This window comes from Peromyscus californicus, unplaced genomic scaffold (genome assembly GCF_007827085.1).
Source record: "Peromyscus californicus insignis strain IS unplaced genomic scaffold, ASM782708v3 Scaffold_22__1_contigs__length_63687245, whole genome shotgun sequence".
NCBI classification, from domain to species: domain Eukaryota; kingdom Metazoa; phylum Chordata; class Mammalia; order Rodentia; family Cricetidae; genus Peromyscus; species Peromyscus californicus.
In genome coordinates, this window is record NW_026294525.1 from 21,036,740 (window position 1) to 21,056,486 (window position 19,747).

General features: G+C 38.7%; 1 protein-coding gene across 9 annotated transcripts in view; it reads right to left on the bottom strand.

The window, feature by feature from the left end:
* The window catches only part of Utrn (utrophin), a 497,313-nt gene that overhangs the window by 47,206 nt on the left and 430,360 nt on the right, over positions 1-19,747 (bottom strand). For all 9 annotated transcript variants that reach the window (XM_052751043.1, XM_052751044.1, XM_052751047.1 and 6 more), the window contains 5 exons: positions 16,914-17,115; positions 10,230-10,315; positions 6,086-6,243; positions 3,679-3,845; positions 77-188 (listed from right to left, as the gene is read on the bottom strand). In XM_052751043.1, the coding sequence (XP_052607003.1) occupies positions 77-188; positions 3,679-3,845; positions 6,086-6,243; positions 10,230-10,315; positions 16,914-17,115 (725 nt within the window). The remainder of the gene's footprint in view (positions 1-76; positions 189-3,678; positions 3,846-6,085; positions 6,244-10,229; positions 10,316-16,913; positions 17,116-19,747) is intronic.

A 19,747-nucleotide genomic window follows, 5' to 3' on the forward strand; every position in this document is an offset into this window, starting at 1 on the left:
TAAAACAAAGTTAAGTAAAAATGAAATGAATAAAAATGTCATCTTGGGTCAGTTGGCTCAAAAGCTCTGTGCTCACCGGGATGCAGTACTCCACCATCGGGTAATGTAATTTGTGGCCCTTTGCTGTTCTTCCCGAAAAGAAGCAGCTCTGACAGACATCATAATTGAAATGCTTCAGGCTTCTATACCTGCGGTGAAGAAGAGGGTGGTCGTCACTCCTGGTACTTCATCTAAACCAGTCACTTGGTAAGGCGCGCCGTTGGTTCAAATCAACAGTGCATTTACCACGAATAGAGAATTTTGTATTTCAGCATCAATTTAGAAGTGACAATTCATCTCTTCAATAATGGGGGTAGGAGGAACACTTTTGGAACTTATTTATTTATTGAAAAGGGTCCCAGGTCGTGGAGGAAGTAGAGACTTTGTTCATAAGTTTTATAAATTTTTTACTTAAAAAACTTTTTTCTTTATTCCTGAGAATTGCATGTCGGCATGCAATGAAATATGACAAACAGATGCAAATGTGTCTTAAGAGTCTTAAACATGCTTGCACATGTTTACACATGAGGAGAAGTCAAATATCAATGTCAGAAGATTCTGCATGATATCTGAATGTAGACAGAAAATGACAGAGAAAAGTTATGACAAGGAGTTTGATACACATAATTTTAAAATACCAATTAGATTACCAGTAAGAAATGAATATAAAATTCCTTCACAAGAGCATTGGTTCTTGCAATGAAAATTTTTACGTTTTGTTTAAAATAAACAGGAAAAAATACAGCAAGAAATACCCTGTAGGTGGCTGGAGAGACGGTTCAGCAGTTAGGAACACTAGCTGCTTTTCCAGAGGACACAGGTTTGATTTCCAGCACCCACACAACACTAGTCTGTAACTCTAGTACCAGGTCTTCTGTTACTCTCACACAGACATACAAGCAGGCAAAACACCAATGCACATAAAATTTAAAAAGAAAAAAAAAAAAGAAATACCCTGTAATCAGGAACATGTTAAATAAAATCCTGACTATGTAATGATTACATAATCTTGAAAGAAATGTTTAAAGCCTCTCATAGAAAAAACACTATACATTGATGTCTATTTGCAGAAACAACACTCTAAGTCTTACACTTCTATGGGGTCTAAATGTAAAACATCCCCCAGATCTTCCACTCAGGTAAGATGGCTGGTGGAACTAAGAAACATACATTATAGCTGTTCTAGAGGGGAAATATAAATGGTAACACTAGCAGAGTCCAAATGTAAGGGTTATGTAAGGCTAGCATTATAAACTATTGAGTGATGAAGGGCTTTTAAAATGATATGCAAAACTGTTTGCAAGTTATCTGGAGACAATCTATTTACCCCAGCTGCATTTATGGTCCTGGTTTGACGTATCACTTGTACTAACATCTTTCTACCTATTGGCATAGCTTGACAAGTATGATTGACATCGTCTTTGCTTAGTGGAATCCTGTTTCGTGCTGATGGCTCTTTCCTTTTCTTCATCAGTGAGAAACTCTTGCACTGTCAGCACATTTCAGCAATGCGCTCTGCTAAAAATACTGTTTCTCAGGCTTGCTTGCTGATGGTGGTAAGCAGGGCAATCCAGGATGAAGTCCTGGGCCAGGGTTCCCATTGGGATATTAAGGGACTGACGCAACTGGAAAGAACACTCATTTTCTCTCCTTACTAAAGATGGAAGTGACATCCAGAAGAGCCAATTTGCTGGCCTGAGGTCACTTTGAATGTGCAAGTTACAAGTTGGGGATAAGAGGGACTCTGAAGGTCAAGATGATCAAGCATCACCGGTCTTGGGTTATCTGTCTTTGCACTTCATTTACATGAAAGGAAATGAAGCCTCTCATTCATTCTGCTGCTGTTGAGTAGCTGTGGGTAATTATAACTGAGACAATTCTCAGCTTGGTAAACACCCTGTAGATCTAAGATTTTACTAAAACTCAATGTGAGGGGTGGAGAAATGGCTTATTTTAAGAGCACTGATTGCACTTCCAGAGGGCCCGGATTCAATTCCCAACACCCATATGATGGCTAACAATCATCTGTAACTCCAGTGCCGGGGATCTGACACCCCCTTCTGGCCTCCATGGCCATTTCATTATATGGCCTGTATGTATATACAGGCCATATAATGCATAGAAAATAAATAAACTGAGAAAAAAAATTAAATTCAATTTGGAAGTAATTAGTAGAAAATTTCAGCAGTTCACAAAAGTTCAGTACACAGGAGCTGCAGAGATGGTACAATGGGTTAAGAGTGCTTGCTGCTTTTCCAGAGGATCCAAATTGGGTCCCCAGCACTCATGTTGGATGGCTTATAACCAAGTGTCACTCCAGTTCCAGAGGATCTGACACCCTCTTCTGGCTTCCATGGGCACACACACAAACATGCACATACACATACAGACACATAAATAAAAATAAACCGTACACTTACACATGCATACTTCTCATGTCTCCACTTTACAGAAAAGTTCAATGTGACTTGTAGTCTTAGTGTATTTCTGTATCAGGCTGACCATAACTAATACGTTATGGGCAATAATAGAGCTTGGTGTTTGCTGTGTAAAGTACATACTGCTCTGGACACTTATGTGGTAACTATTCCTAATAGAAATCATAAACCCCAGGAAAAAAATGTAGTACAGTCTAGGAGCTACTCTAGGAGTCTCTAAGGCATCCTTACCTACACTCTAGTTCAATCTAGGAGGTCTAAGGCATCCTTACCCCAAGAGGAGGTGAAAGAAACAGGATGAACAAACACTCCACCCTGTGACAAACATGGTCCATAGGCCCTACATGGTCTCCTCCAAGGTCATAAGCCAATGACCTTGACTCAGTGAGAACACTACAAGATAGACTGGGCCAAGGAGGGCTGACTCAGCTAAGCATGAGGATCTGAGTTCAGAGCCCATATAAAAACACTGGGCCTAGTAGCATGCACCTGTAATCAGAGTACTGGGGAAGTGGAGGCAGGAAGATGCCTGGCGCTTGCTGTTTGGCCTAGCTGAATTCCAGCTCCAGGTCCAGTGAAAGCTCTATATGAAAAATAAGATGGAGAGTGACTGAGAAAGATGAAAACATTTGACATCAACCTCTGGTCTCCATGTACATACACACACATCCTAGAGTATGAACATGTACACTCACAGAGGAACAGGTGAGGGATGGAGAGAGAGACTATACTTTAGCAGCATTATTAATGGGCAGGTGTAAAGTAGGATTAATCACAACAAACTTAGCAGAGGTGACATGGAGTTATCTGATGACTTCTCATCATATTTTACATGCTGTCCCCATCTTACTAAGTTTGATCCCAAACAACGTGGAACAGCCAACAAATTTGATCAGGACTGTATGTATGTAATCTACAATGCAATTATCCTGCATGAACATTCCTATGGCCTCAGTAAAGAGTTATCCATAAAAAATTCCTGATTCTGGACTAAAGCATTATTAACAACTATAAGAACAAAAAGAAGTTTGCATGTAGATGATGAGAAGGAATGTCACTTTAGAAGGATGCACAATGCTGAGTACCACATGTACTCAAGAGGCAAACCACGAGACAGGAAATGGGGAGGAATGAGAAACATACCACGAGACCACACAAGAACAGAAACCAGTGAGTTCTGCTTTCCCTTATTGCACCTCACCTGAACCCAACAATCGGACATTCTTTGCAGATGTTGCATTTGGCCTGATGTTTTGCAGTCTCTGCAGCTGCCACCCGATGCAGAACCGGCAACCACACCATGGACTGTGGTTCCAAACGCATCCAGTCTATAAACTCCTTCACGCTGATCTCTGGCTTGTTGTTATTCTGGGGAAGAAACAGAAAGTGAAGAACAGCCCATCAGTGAAGCCACAGCAAGCGCTGCTGCTGCCAATCTGCACGAGAGGAAAGCCATGTGGCTCCAGTTCAGTGACGTCACAAATAGGTTCGTCAAGGTAAGAGAATTCTAGAAACTAAAATCAGAAAAATGCAGGGGAAAAAAGGAGTCATTTTCCATAAAAGAGTGTAGGAGGGAACAATTCCTTAATACTCAGATTTTATTTTTTATTTGTGTGTTTTTTAATGTGCATACCTACTGGTACACTTTCATGTATGTTCATAGGCATGCAGAGGTCAGTGGTCAATCTCAGGTTCCATTCCCAAGTACTGTCTACCTTGCTTTTGAGACAGGGCCTCTCATTAGCCTGGAGTTCATGGATAGGCTAGATTATCTGGCCATTGAGCCCCAAAGATCTTCCTGTCTCTGCCTCCTCGATGCTGGGATTACAAGCATGTGCCATGTACCACTGCACCAGACTTAAGTGGGTTGTGGGGATATAATCTCAGGTCCTCATGCTTATACAGACAGCCCTTTACAACTGAGCAATCTATCTAGCCCATCAATACTCAAAGAAAAAAGAAGGAAGCAAAATAGGAAAAAAAAAAAAAACAACCCACATAATTCCAGGCAACCTTTCCACATACATTCTTCAGTTCTGTCAAACTCACTTATCTAAGATGGTAAATGTATGAAGGGGAGGACTCCCTGGTAACCCAACAAAGCGGAAGACATTTACAAACGCAGAGTAGAGGGGGTCACTGCTTGTGACTTGCCCCTGTTCCGTCACACCACCACACTGGGGGCTGACTGGTACAAATATGCTTCACAGACTCTCCAAGCTTATCAGGATAGATCTCAATCATTTGTGTGAGAGAGCAGGGGTAAATTTCACCGACTGCCTCTTCCCTCTGTGGTTGAGGTCATTCTGTGCACTGACATATATGACTGTAAATCATATTTTAAAAAATCATGTAGTATTTTTTCTTTCTAAAATAAGAAAGAGGTCCATTATAAAATGTAATAACCCATGACATTGATTCTCCTCAAAGATACAGTGTGAGCATTTTTTTTTCTCAGCAGTGATAAATCATTGGCTATGCTTTGGAAAAATATCTGTAGGTTTCTAACTTTATGCATATGGATGACATCAGTAGCATTTATAAATGTGCTTATGCACAGTAAGCATTTAAAAAAGAAACTACAGTTCTTGCCCAGGTGAAAATTAGCAACTCAGATCACTGAAAACTATGTATATGACTCTTTCTGTAGGTATGTATACTCTTTAAGAAAAGATCTTCCCTACAGAGAACATTAAGGCATTTTTATTCATTCAATAAACAGACATGTTTTAAAGTCAATATAAGGTTCAATGTATTATGAAGGGATAAGCATCAGATGTCCATGTTCTTTTGAAGTACATGGGGCAAGCCCCTCTTCCACCAACAAGCAAGTGCTGTCAGAATTCCTTCGCTCAGCACATGTCAAATCTGTTGGAACCTTGCTCTTCAGGTTCTCGGCCTTTAGAACTGAGAAATACATCTCTGTTGTTCATAAGCCATCCAGTTCGTACATTCTGCTGTAGCAGCATGAGCAGCCTAAGATTGGATATAAGGTATGTGATAGGCACAACTTGTCTTCATGAAGCGTGGGTGTGCAAGGAAGAGGCAATACTAAACAACTAATTACACAATTCAGTATGATGTCCTACTGTAGTGAACATGAGGAAGGAGAGGACATGAAGGCAGGGAGAGTATCCTCATCTGATAGGGTTTGAGGAGGACATTCAGAGGACTCAAGAGCCAAGTCAACATGGAAAGACAGAATAGGACAGGCAGAGAAGAGAGCGTGTGTAGAGAAAAGGAGAGCATTCCAAACAGAAGACACATTTAGACATGGGAGGGTGTGGAAGCAGGAATCAGGGCATGAAGTGAGTATGATGGAAAGCTGAGAACAAGCCGATGAATGATAATAATTGAAGAACAGACCCAGGGGCATTGGAATTCAGACATCTCATTTCAATTTCTACTTCATGAAAAAGATACATATCTCTATCCAGGTTTTACTATTCTTTGAATCCAACATGCCTTAAGAAACAAAATATCCACTTAAAGGGCTGGTACCCACTCCCCACTATTTGATTCTAGTCCAACAAACTGATTCGCTTCTTGGAAGCATCTTTAAGTCTCTTTCTCAACACATCCTACACACCCTTGATGCTCATGCTTACCTGCTGGAAGCAGCTTCGAACACTGGGCTCAATGTTACTGCCCCCAAAAGCTGCTACTTCCCCTAGCTGCCGAGGGATCTGGATGGCATCATGAAGTAGCAGGCCAAGCTGCCGCTGGTCGCACATCTCTGTTGGCCCTGCCACCTCCTTAAAGAGACCTACAAAGAGAGAGAACAAGACATTACTGTCTACCCAATCAAAGTGTTATTTAAAACATATCTTCGGTGATACGGATTGAACTATGTAAACTTAAAAACAAAACAACACAAAAAAACGTGGAGGGACACGATGGAGCTCAGATTTCTGTTGTCTTAATCTGCTAGCTGTGATCAGAACCACATGACCCAGGTGTCTAAGAATAATCTGATTTTACTTGTCAATACATATAATCAGAAGTATCTTTTTAAATACCACAATAAATGTATATCAGTTAGTTTTATGGTCTTTGTAAAATATCCCCTTAAGAAAGAGAATGTGGAAAAACAAAGCTTCACTTATGATTTGATAAAGGACATAGTTTATAAAGTATACCTTTACATTTTATCAATTGATTTACCAACTTTTGTGTTCACTCACAAACACAATACTATATAAACATGTATTTCGCCTTCTTTTAGGTATGTCTATGTTCATATTTACTTTATATTGCAAATATAAAAATATAAGGAGGCTTAGTTCTTCATTTTAGGAATTTACTAGCCATATAAGCTATTTTTGTTTTATTCTATGTAATGAAACATGTTTTTTCAATTTCAAGACTTAAAAAATGTTTGTATCCTTTGCTGTTCTTATGCTTAAACAAAAACAGTGTTTTGTTTTGTTTTGTTTTCCCCTAAGTTTCTTAAATCAACAACATTAAAACCCCTCTTCCCAGGATGTATATCTTAGATCCACTATTGGTAACATTTTGAGGATCACAATGATTATAAGATCCCCATTCAAGAAGCTAATGAAGTGAAGGAAGTCAGTTTTTCAACAGGGAGATGCAGCTAATAAAAAGCAATCCCTCCGTTACAGAAATTGACACATTTGGAAGGTGTTTTCAAGTCTAACGCTCCAAGAGACATGCTGTCTGAACGCTCTTCATGTGGTGGTAAGAACAGAAGAAAGAGGAGTAAATACTTGGGAGCTTCTACAAAACTATCATCAACAACATCCGATAAATGAATAGCAGATAAAAATGTCATGCTCCTCTTGTCAAAGGGGAAGGATGCCAGCGCTAACAGTGTCAACAGTAGAGTTCCAAGCTGAAGCATACTGAGTGATATTGACACAGTAATTACAATGAGATACAGCTTCAATTATAAGCACACGAGGGGAAAGCAAATTCATTTGAGATAAATTTAACTTTTTGTTATCACTTGTTCACTTGGATTTTATTAGCACTCCAATTGTTTCATCATTAAAAAAAAAAAGACTATCACACTCGCAAAACATTGACCCAGAATTCTTATAATGATGCTTATTGAGCATCTATGTACACATGCAATGGTCTTTACGGAAATGCGCATTGTTAAGAGTATCAAATCTGCCCAACTGTCTTCCTTGGGCACACAGCTATGCTGCTATGCCACTAAGAAGGTAAGATTACTCACAGATGCTAGAGAAGGAAGTGTCACTAAGTACAGTTCTATGTTCTTATTATTACAGTGAGACACAAAAAGCAGTATGAGGATGCAAGAATGGGCCATAACTTGCTTAATTTAAAAAACAACCATCAAGAGGCACACTGGAATAAATCAACCCAGGGGAGATGCAAAGAGCTCTCCAAAAGGTGCTTGGTGATTGTGCTTCTGCTGAAGCCGGCAAGCTCGTGGCCATCTGCATTGAATGCCAAATCGACTCCAGAGCCACTCACATTAAGTCACAAGTCATAAGTACCAGCAGGGTGGAGACTTCTGACTCCAGCCACCACAAAACCTGTTTTCCTATGGCTGGCTCGTGCCAGTGCCATTGAGTCTGAAGAGCAATTTGTCTTGAATATTAATTCTGACAAAGAAAGTAATCATGAAGAGATGTTCTCACAACACTGGGGAAATCAAATGTGGAATCAGTGTTACTAAGGGTTTCAATATAAGAAGCAAAACTGAAACTCAGAACATTGCCAGAGTCTCAATATTGAGGGAAAGACTTAGATTAAAGAGTTAACCCAAGAGATTTCTTATTTAATTATGTCTTAAAGTGGCATCCATCGTGGGTTACATTAAATAGGAACTTGCAATACTTCCCTTCTTCTTGGGCTTCTGCCTCCTTACCCAATCTGAGCATTTAATGTTGTTTTGCAGAAAATGCAAATCTTGAGCTTGAGTTTGCATTCATTTTAGTGTCCACTCAGCACTATGATGTAACTGTTACTTTTAAAGCCCCTAGTCTTCCAAGGAGCATATGAAATCCCTGAATCACAGATGATTAGAAAGAAAAATCTTTCTAATTTTGGAACGCTGATTTTTCGGTTATTCTTTCCTTTCTCAGTCATTTTAGAAATGCCAAGTTCTCAGCTTTGGAGATCATATCTTTTCCTGGTAATGATGAAGACTCCTGAAGTTCTAAACAAAGGGCCACCAACCAAATTTTATATAAGGCTATTTTTTTTTCTTTTCTCTACATGGCTTGCAGGGCTCATACAGAATCAGAGACTCCCACCTCCTGATCCCACAGTAAGTTTATGCTCTATGCAAATCCACATCTCTTCCCTTAACATTTCTGTCAAATTATGTAAGAAAATCATGCTTTCGGGTTCTAGGCTTCACACTCAAAATCAAAAAATCTAACAGTAATCCCTTAAAAGTACATGATTTTGAACGCAGCATGCTTTTAGAGAGATGAAATTTAGCTAAGTAATAAGATCAATGACCAAATACCTTCATTTGGGGAAAAAGTTGGTTTTCTTGATTCTGGGGGTGGGACCCAGGGCCTTGTGCATGCTTAGCATGTACTGGACCACTGAGCTATTAATAGACCCCATTACTCCCATCCTTCCCTGTACCCATCTTTTGTCTTTTGGTGTCTTCCTATTCATGAATTATCTTCCATCCTCTCCTCCAAATACACAGACTCATCTGCACAGAATCATCTGGAAGTGGACGTGGCAGTAACAAGTTACTTACCGTTTATGGACAAGTTAAACTAAAAGACAGTTACCATGGTAATGAGTTTGGAGACATACGGGGATGGGGATCATTTATTTGACCACCGATTTCTTTGGCAACTTGTAATATATTATCTCAACTTCCTTTCAAGGCTGCAATCATTGGCTTCATCTTTCACCCTCTGAAATGCAGCTCAGTGCACCAGGAAATAGAAGTAACACTACTTCTGGCTAGAAATACTCAAGGGGATCAAGGCATCTACCTAATGACACTTGGTCACTAGGTGGGAGAGGGGTCAGTGCAGGTCTCCCTGTCTCTCAAGCACATCTCTCGAGCATGCAAAGATTTATTTCAGTAGTGGAGAGCTAAAAGGGCACTGCTGGTTTACTCAATGACTACAAACAACCAAAATAAAACTAAAAGCATTTATCATTTCACAAGGCTGAAACTATAAAGTGTAACTATTTAGGATTAATGCTAGTAAAAGTTTTAGTTCCTCTTACTTTTCTTTGCCTTTTCTTTAAAGCATTGAACATAAACATAAGAGAAAAAAAGAAGAGGGGAAAAAGGGGGTTGGAGTCATAAAAGTGGAGTCTATAGATGAAACACTGACATGTCTATCCACAATGGCTTTTAAAAAATGCACATGGTAGTCCCACTCCCCGAAAAAAAAAAGTTCCTTCTAGTTCAAGCCCAATATTTTAATGGCTCACAGCCTTTCACTAGACTAGATTCTTGACTTGTTTTGGCATTAATTTGCTCAGCTTAAAAAAAAAAAAGGAAATTGTGAACCCTACATTATAGAGGGAATATTCTAAGAATTAAATGAGATGCACATTTATGCATGGTTCTTACACCATCAAGTCACCTCTCCTGTGACCCTACAATTATTAGCTTCTCACATTGCACAAACCTGATTCTCTTTGCCCAAACTGGTATGTGTATATTAAGGTTCTCAAAAATGGAAACCAAAATTATAGCAAGCCATATAAACTCAGTCGTTGGTGAATGGATATTATTATCGGAAGTGTTATGCTACAGGAGGTCTTACATACATCTGTATTTTTCTTCTAAGAGGCCTTTGGAGAGAGACATCAGTCCAATCTTCAGACTCTGAACTCTAATTTTTCCAGTCCGACCCCTGAAATTATAAGATGGTTGTATGCATTTAAAACTATATGCAATATGCTAAATGTCACTTTCTTGAGAGCAAACAATTTTTCTATTTAGTTTTAACAATTACTGTCAAACCTATACCACAACTTCATGACATAGTTTAACAACGGTCTTTAAAGAAGTCCAGAAAAATACACTGAAGTCATTTTACACACAACATACAGCACAAGAACAAATTATAGGAATATAAAAACAGCAAGCATATAACCAAAATGATCTCACTTTCAAAAATACTATAAATAAAATATGTTGATTATAAATGCAAAATCAATACATAAAACCTACATGGACTCAGTGTTTGTAAAACTTTAAAACTTGCTGTCTTCGTATACTTTGATCTTTGTGAATGTAGTCTACAAATCATTGCAATTTCAATAGTGAATGATTTCAAATAGGCAGGTGTGAAATCTGTATTAGGGGAAGCATGAAATTGTAATTAAAAAGGGGATGTATTAATTAATCAGCACTAGGAAATACTTTCACACTAAGCTAGTGAGACACCATTTCAATTTCACTTATGAATTGACTAAAAGAAAGATTTATTTTATCTGTAAAAGCAGGGCTGTCTTTATTCCAATGTCTATCAGAGTATTAGTATGCTGTTAAAAAAGAGCTGGTCACGGTAGGAGACACCAAAGTTGGGAAAAGCACCAAAAAAATAATAAGACACCACAGTCTTTGCAGTGGAACAACACACAGTCCAATAAAAAGCCTTATCACTGTAGTTATTGTCTCATAACTCCATTATTAGTTTTCAGTTTAGGTTCATACTACAAATTTTCTTAGGAAAGTTTTCAAGGCACACCTATAGTACACTTAAAACCAATACACAAATGTTCACATTATTATACGGACACATAAGATTTAGTGTGGTAGTTTCAATGAGAAATGTTCCCGTTAGTATTTGAAGTTGGTTCCTAATTGGTGGTGCTGTTGGGGAGGTTTAGGAGGTGTGGTGTTGGAATGGGAATGCTCCCCATAGGCTCAGATGTTTGGCTTCTTGGTCACCACTTGGTGGCTGTTTGGGGAGGTTGAGGAGGTGTGGTGTTGGAATGGGAATGCTCCCCATAGGCTCAGATGTTTGGCTTCTTGGTCACCACTTGGTGGCTGTTTGGGTAGGTTGAGGAGGTGTGGAGTTGGAATGGGAATACTCCCCATAGGCTCAGATGTTTGGATTCTTGGTCACCACTTGGTAGCTGTTTGGGGAGGCTTAGGAGGTATGGCCTTGTTGGAGGAGGTTATGTTATTGGGTGTGGACTCACTCTGCTTGCTACTCTAGCCATCATACTGTAGCCATGCCTGCCGCTTTCCCATGATGGCTCTGAACTCTTGTACCCCTGGAACTGCAAGCCCAAATAAACTCTTCCTTCTATAAGCTGCCTTGGCCATGGTGTTTTATGACAGCAATAGAAGAGTAACTACTACGCTTTGTAATCTACAGTATTTTAAAAATATACATAAATATCTGTAACGTGGGTGTAGTGTGAAAGGATCTCACTGCTAATTACCTTCAACTCTTGATTTGCTGGTGTTTTGCTAGTAATGCTCATTAATAGTCTTCCATTCTAAATTGATAAATGACCAAGTAAATGTCTATACATATACCATGATACAAAACATATAAATGTTCTTTTAAAAAAGAAAGCATGCTTAAATTATAGCTGAGTGTGGTAACAACATCTGTACTCTCAGCACTTGAGGCAGAGACCAAAAAATTAAATAAAATGAAATTATAAGTTCTAGGCCAGACTAGTCACAAGAAATAACAGCCAATTCAAAAAAATCCTGAGCCATCATGTTTAACTTAATTTTTTTAGGATTTTCAAATTATCACAGGAAATAGACAATGTTTATTCTCTTCTTTTCAAGAGATGGGAAGTGTTTATCCTCTGAACACAGACAATTGACTTGTAGAAAATAATAAAGACTATTGAATGAATGTACTAAGGGACTAGTACATGAAAGCAGTCCTTTAAGGGATCAGAATGGTACCTGTAGAACCCAACCTCCAGTCTACTGGGAAAATATAAGAGAGATACATCATCAGGAAGACAAGTCAATCATCTATCCAATCCACCACCGAAAGTTATAAAGACTTCCTGTAATTGATGATCCCAGAATTATTCTATGAACTTTAGGGACCAAGAAAAACCAGAGGACATGATTCTTACTCAATAAACTCACACACTAGCTAAGGGAGTAAGATAAGAGACTGACTAGAGAATGCACAATATCAACCCGTATGTGGAAATGAAAAATGAAGCACAAGGTCACTGTGGTTGGTAGGCTCTTGGGAGCACCTTGAGCAGTCCACAGCTTCTCACAGCTAATGAAGCCCAAATCAAGGCCTGCAGCTGGAGCTCAGTGGCAACATGCTTGCATCGCATGGAGGAAGCTCTAGGTTCAATCCCTAGTATTGCCCTCCCTCTTCTAAGAAAGAAGTCGACAGTCAGACATGGGAGCAAAAAGACACAGGCATGGGTGCAAACATACCCCCTCCAAAACTTAGGGTGGGGTGAGCATTTTTATTCGGGCCCACTGGTGATTAATCTGTGCATACATGGGAACACACCATAGACAGTTTTGATGTTCAGTACAATATCTAATCAGAGATGGATCTCGGAGCCAATAAAATGCATGATGGAGTGTTTTAGCCCAATAGCTAAGTATTCGGTTCCCCTGACAGTTTTTGTAAGTAACTTCTGAAATTAGTTTAACTGTGAAGTTAAGTGCCTTTAAAATTATATTCATCTCAGAATAGTAGGGAAATTTGACTTACTATAACAAATGAAGCTAATATTCTCTATAGAGAAAAAAAATGTCTGAACCAAGTGTTCCAGACTATTGCTCTGAAGCATGATTTAAACAGTTTTGATTTCCATTAAATCTAGAAGGAAGCTTGTGAAATTAAGACTTTTTAACCTGGGAAGATGAAGACTGAGGGAAGCTGTGAATTCATAAGTAGAATCAATTTGATAGTTATAGTTTCTAAAGGCCTTTTTACACATATTAGCTTATTTGCCCTTTACACTCACCTTTTGTGTGGTAAGCTATGCAGATTTCTTACCTCGACTTTTTGGATGAGAAATTGAGATGCCAAAGTTAAGTGGTTGCCAAGTCACATAGCAACCAGAGCAGAAAATGTATAATATAAAGAGAATCTGGGTACATGTGAGAACTTGAAAGTTTACTTGATTTATAATGTGTGATTGGCCTGGCTATAGCAATGTGATAAGAATATCCATGCGACTAGGAAAAAAAAAACCCTGCAAATTAGTCCCCTATGATTACTTTGTAACAGGTGGTTACAGATAAACTCTGGCATCTCACTGTGTTGGTTTTTCAATCAGTAAAAGAGGGAAGAATGGAAAGATCGTATCTCATCTCTAAGCCACACTTAGATTAGAATTCTTTGATCTCTGTTTGCATGACTCATCATTTCAAGTTGCAGTTGAGAAGGTCTGTCCTGGTTGCATCATACTGCAATAAATAGAATAGTTGAAAATACACAACAATGCTATAATTTTTATCTGAAGTGGTCCCCAAGGCTCATGTGTTAAAGGCTTAGTCTTTCACGCGATGCTCTTGGGAGGTAGTAGAAACTTTGAGAGCGAGAGGCTAGTGGAAGGCCTCTGAGAAGCAAACTCTTCAAGGAGCTAACAGGAATGTCCTCTTTCTTGCACTTCTTGCTCATCAAATGAACAGTTTTGTTTCCCACCTGGTTGGGTTACCTCACCTACAGCAAGGGGCAAGTCAGTCATGGGCTGAAACATCTGACATGACTATCCAAAGTATGCCTCCCTCTGTGTAAGCTGATCTCATCAGCTATTTATGATAGTGTTGGGTTACTGACTAGAATGAATGAATGAATGAATGAATGAATGAATGAATGAATGATGATGTGAGAATAAGTAAATCAATGCAACTCTTTCAAGTAAATCAATGCAACTCTTTCAAGAAGTCTGCTCATCTGTCTTAGGTTTACACTGTCCTTTTCCTAAGAAACTTTTTCTCTACCCTAACACCTGTGCTCAAGGTAAATCTCTGTCGAAACATTTTCTTAAAGAACAATAACTCTGTTACATAAAACTTAAAAAAAATAGCTGAACGTGGGCATCATTTTTAAGTTCAAAGACTTCCTAAGATCCTGTAATGTCCAGGATCCCTACTCTGAAAGAAGTAAATTATAGTTTATCAGATTCACTCAGAGTACCACTGCTTGAAATAGAGTTAACAGCCATTGCTTAGATAAATGAATAAGCCACACACAGTAGAGAAACTTAGGCTGTCAACTCTAGGCGTCAGAGATTATTGCCTGCAGAGTAACTCATTTTTCCTTGGCTTAATTCATTTACTCCAAGAACCCAGCTGACCCAGAAGGGTGATTGATATATTTCACTGGCATAAAAGGGAGGTAAGTCTTGCAGGCTTTTTCTCCATTAAAATGGAACAAGGATACCTTTTGAGTCATTATCTTTGAAGTTAAAAAAAAAAAACTGGATCAGTGTGGCATTTTCATATGTTCACATCTGACAGTCAGAAATGGAATTATGCCAACATTTAACTCCCAGAAATGAATCACAACATTTCACATACTTGTGAGCCCTACTCCCTTGTTCTAGATATGAGTCCATTCTATGTGTACATGTTCTATAGCAAATGTGTCCATTCTGAGCATAGCTGTGCTCCTCTGACATTCATACACCAAAGTTCTAACTCCTTGTATCTTAGAACACTGCTATTCTCACCAACTGCATCTTTAAGGAGTCAGGTAAAATGAGGTTGGAAGAGCAGACCATAGTCCAGTGTGCCTGGCATGCCTGTAGGAAAAAAGATCAGGCATATAACAGAAGAGAGCCAGTGAAAAGCCAACGAGAGACATTCTGGAGAAAACAACAACAAACCAGTCAGCCCAGACCACACCTTGATCTCAGGCTTTTAGCCTTTACAAACACCAGGAAATGATGTTGAGGCAACCCAGCCTACCAGTTTTATCTCAGCAGTCTAGAAATCTAACGTTGTCACAGCCGGACACTGCTGCGGGGGAGGAGTGTTCTCCATAAAATGTGATCAAGATGTCTTTCTCAATGCTATTTCACAGGGTCGGATGAAGTCCCCCAAGTGTTCTAACTTAGCTTTCTTCCTGGGATGTGAATTCATTTTATAGGTTACTATACAGAAAACATTGAAATAACCAGCTATTTTTTTTTGTGAATTTACTGTAGAAAAGATCTCCTTTGAGACTTTAAAACATTTAAGTAAATTAATGAGATATTAATGCAAACATTAATATTGTACCCTAGGAGAATTAAAACTTTGTATTAAAAGGCAACATATAAAAAGACACCATACAGCAATGTATTGCCGTAAACCCTATATTCTTTCTAGCAACCGAGTCTCATCCTCAGGCGTGCTCAAGCACACAATGACTACCTTATTTTTTTAAAAAAAGTCTTTATGGTATTTAGATAAAGGAATTTTCTAATGAAAAAAGTAAACAAAGTTATAGATAAACTGTGTCTAAAGCTATCATCATCATCGCCATCATTTATTTCTTATACAGAATCAGTCAGTGGCTTAACATGTGCATTTATGAGTAACATCTATCTTCCTCTTCTTCAAATCGAAGTCTGACAAATGCAAATTTCCCATAGCTAGTTGATGGGAACTAACTTTTAGGATTGGGGAGAAAAGCACCAGTTTTCCTTTTCTCCTTCGTCTTTGCATACTTCAACCCCCTACCAGAAGAATAAATAATTCTCAGTATTTCCGAAATGCCAGCTCACAGCAACTCTTCATAACTGATTGGCGCACAAAAAATACATTGTCAAAATCAGAAGGGTCATGGAAATGGGAGGATGAACTGTGCTGGAAGGTGAGGGTGCTCAACAGCAGGGTGAGAAACAGTTCAATTACACACGTCAGTAGCCTATAGCATCAATTATTTAAAAGCATCTTGTACAAACATAACCACAATGGCAATGTACCTAAGATCTGAAGACATATGGAGTCTTATTCATTGCTGTCCAAACTGCTCTCAAGTCATCATACAAATATTCTTATACGGCAAGAAATCATTTTAATTCATAGTAAATGTAAGTTTTTGTTTTTCTTTTGAAAGTAGTAAGGAACAAGGAGAAAGGAATCAGACTAGGTTAGGCTTCCCTAGCTGCTCCTTGACAAAGGGTGCTACTTTCACAGCCTTCCTTGACTGTCATGAAAGAACAGTTAGGTGTTCTTTCTTACTCTACTATTAGTTAGGATCTAAATGACTTCAAAAATCATTTACTCTAAACAATCAAAATAAATCTTTCCACTGGGAAAATGATTATGAAAGTACACTTTCAAAAATTCACTTTAGGGCCTGGGATGTAGCTCAGTGGTAAAATGTTTATCTAGCATGTGCAAGCTTGTTCTTGGGTTAGAACTCTAGTATCACCCAATAACGATGATGATAAAGATAATGACGATGACAAAGATGATGAGGATGATGATACTGCCGAGTTTATTATCACCCTGTTTCACTCACTTATGGTCATTTAATGGATAAATTACAAACTTACGTGTCATATACATTGAGCAACCAGTTGAGACACATATCCACGCAGAGCGGAACATTGACCAGGTCCTTATGCAATTGTTCAAGGCCATCATAGGTGGTGGTCAGACAGTTGATGACATCTGGGACACTCAGGAGCTGATCATTTTGGTTCAGTTTGTGCTGCTTGAAAACTTCGTTTGTTGTGTTCAGCTCTAACAGATCCACTAATCGGATGAGGAGAAAGAATAAGGGACAGTCATTGCCTTATATAACCACACAGAAGCACAAGCAATTGTATTCTCTAGCATTTAGCCGGAATGTTCAACTCATGAGCTGATGCTTCTCAGTTAACTTCAGCTGTTAATGGGATAAACAACACTTCCATTCTTTCATTTCCATTATCTTCTTCTATCTACCTTCATGCTTTTCCATCTAAACTCTGCAGCTTCTGGAGCTTTCCCCATTTTTTTTTTTTTTTTGACCTTTGAATTCCTTCTTTTTTTGGCATTCCTGTTTTTAGGTTTTTTGTGCTTTTCAAAATAGAAAGGTCTAAGTCTTTAGGATTATTTCAAACATCAGAACACTTCAAGTTAACACACTGCTCACCTCATCTTCACTTGTGAAGACAGTCAGCTCCCCACTTCCCACCTATCCCTTTTTGCTAATTTTTTTTTACATATTCTACATTTATTTTTAAGTGATACTCATTGAAACACCAAAGATGCACATATTGATGAGGAACTCCATGCTTTCAACACATGTCTATTGTAGTTGGAGTTATCTCCAGACCCGCCTGGGACGACAGCCACTCAGACTCAAATAAACACACAGATGCTTATATTACTTATAAACTGTATAAGCTGTGGCAGGCTTCTTGCTATCTGTTCTTATATCTTAAATTAACCCATTTTGATTCATCTATAAGTTGCCACGTTGCTCGTGGCTTACCGGTATCTTAACATCTGTTTCTCATCGTGGCAGCTAGCAGCGTCTCTCCGCCTCAGCCTTTCACTTTCTCGAATTCTCCTTTCTCTTTTTCCTGCCTATACTTCCTGTCTGGCTACTGGCCAATCAGCGTTTTATCAATCAATCATAGCAACATATATTCACAGCATACAGGATATCCCACAGCAGTCTACACCATGTTATGTTCAAATCAGGGTAACCCATCATCTCCTCAAACATTTATCATTTTTGTAGGCAAAACATTCAAAATCCTTTATTCTAGCTCTTTGAAATGTAAAGCAACTTTTGTTCCCTGTGGTCACAACAGCACACTCAAATCTTAGTTCCAATTACAACCTAGTGTCCTTCAACCAGCCAATCTTCATACCACTGTCAAACTAATCATTCCTTAACAGTTTTTGTAAATGTATATAGTGGACATTAAAAAGTCACTGAAGATAGTTTAAAAAAATGAAGCAAATAAACAAACAAAAAGAACCAGGTTTTATAGAAAATTAACAGCTTTTTAGTACCCAAAGAGAATCAAATTAGAATTATCATGAACAACCAAAACTGGCCCAAATTAGGCTACTTCCCATGCTATTTTGCCTTTTAGACAACCTGTAGCTAAGATGGATTCACACGGGCTCACTGATCTTCACATATTTGTTTCCATCTTTATTCTTCATTTATAAATCACAGATGGCTGGCAAGGCCAGTGCTAGAGCATTTAGAGTGTGCAAGGAACTCCTTCTTAAGATGCATCTGGGTAATACTATTAACAGGGAACCCCTTCTTTAGATATATCCATCCGGGTAACACTCCTAACAGGAAGGACAACAACATCTTCGGGAACAATGTACAAACATCTGTAAGAGCAGACACAGGCTAAGAATTTGTGGCAGGAAATGCTGTAAGGGAAGTATTTTGCATTTTCCATTTCTCTACCTTTAGGGTGTTGTAACATTTGCATAAACTCAGCAAGAGCTGTTGTGGATGGGACTCAAGTCTAACACACAAGGCATGTATGTTTTATATATACCTTATGTATGTAGCACGAAGTATTTTTAAAGATTTATCGATGTTCATTTCTGTATCTATGTGTGTCTGTATGTGTATGGGAATGTCCTTGAGGATCAGAAGAAGGCATTCCATCTTCTGAAGCTAGAGTTGCCACTTGAAGTGGGTGCTGGGAATCAAACCCTGTTCCTCCAAAAGAGCAGGAAACATTGTGCTGAGTCATCTCTCTAGCCCCCATAAAGTATTTTTAATATGACTGACTCATCACCTAAGGTCAGATAGGCAATTCTGCTACCAAGTCAGCAACCACAAACTTCAGATACTGTAGTGTTCAGATTACAGATGTCTGGATTAGGAAGACTTTGTAGAAGGACCACCTGAAAAGACTGTCTGAGAGGTGAAATTTGAAATGGGCCTCAAAAGACAAGGAAGATAAGATGTAAGAGATCCATGGAGGCAAGGTAGAAGGAGGTATTCAAAAGCAGTATCTTCCAGGAGGAGATGTTGCTAAGACAGTCTAGGAGTCGACTAGGGAAAATAACTGCAGCATGTGTGACACATACTTGACCTGTGGTCTTACTGAGGCAGACACTCTACCCAAAGCCCCCAGCAAAAAAAAAAAAAAAAAAAAAAAAGAAGAAGAGATTGTTATTAAAAATTAACTAAGTTACTCCTCGGCTAACTGCAAATGAAACCAAGCAGACCCTCAAACTACAATTTATCTACTGGATGTGGAAATGACCGAATTCTCAACATACGGGCACGGGAAATGACAGACTAGCACTAATTTAAAGTTTTCTCATGGAAATTACCATTATGCAAAATGTATGCTCTATCTTCATATTCCAATTGATAGCACTGAAAAAATACCTAAGTGGGACTTAAAACATT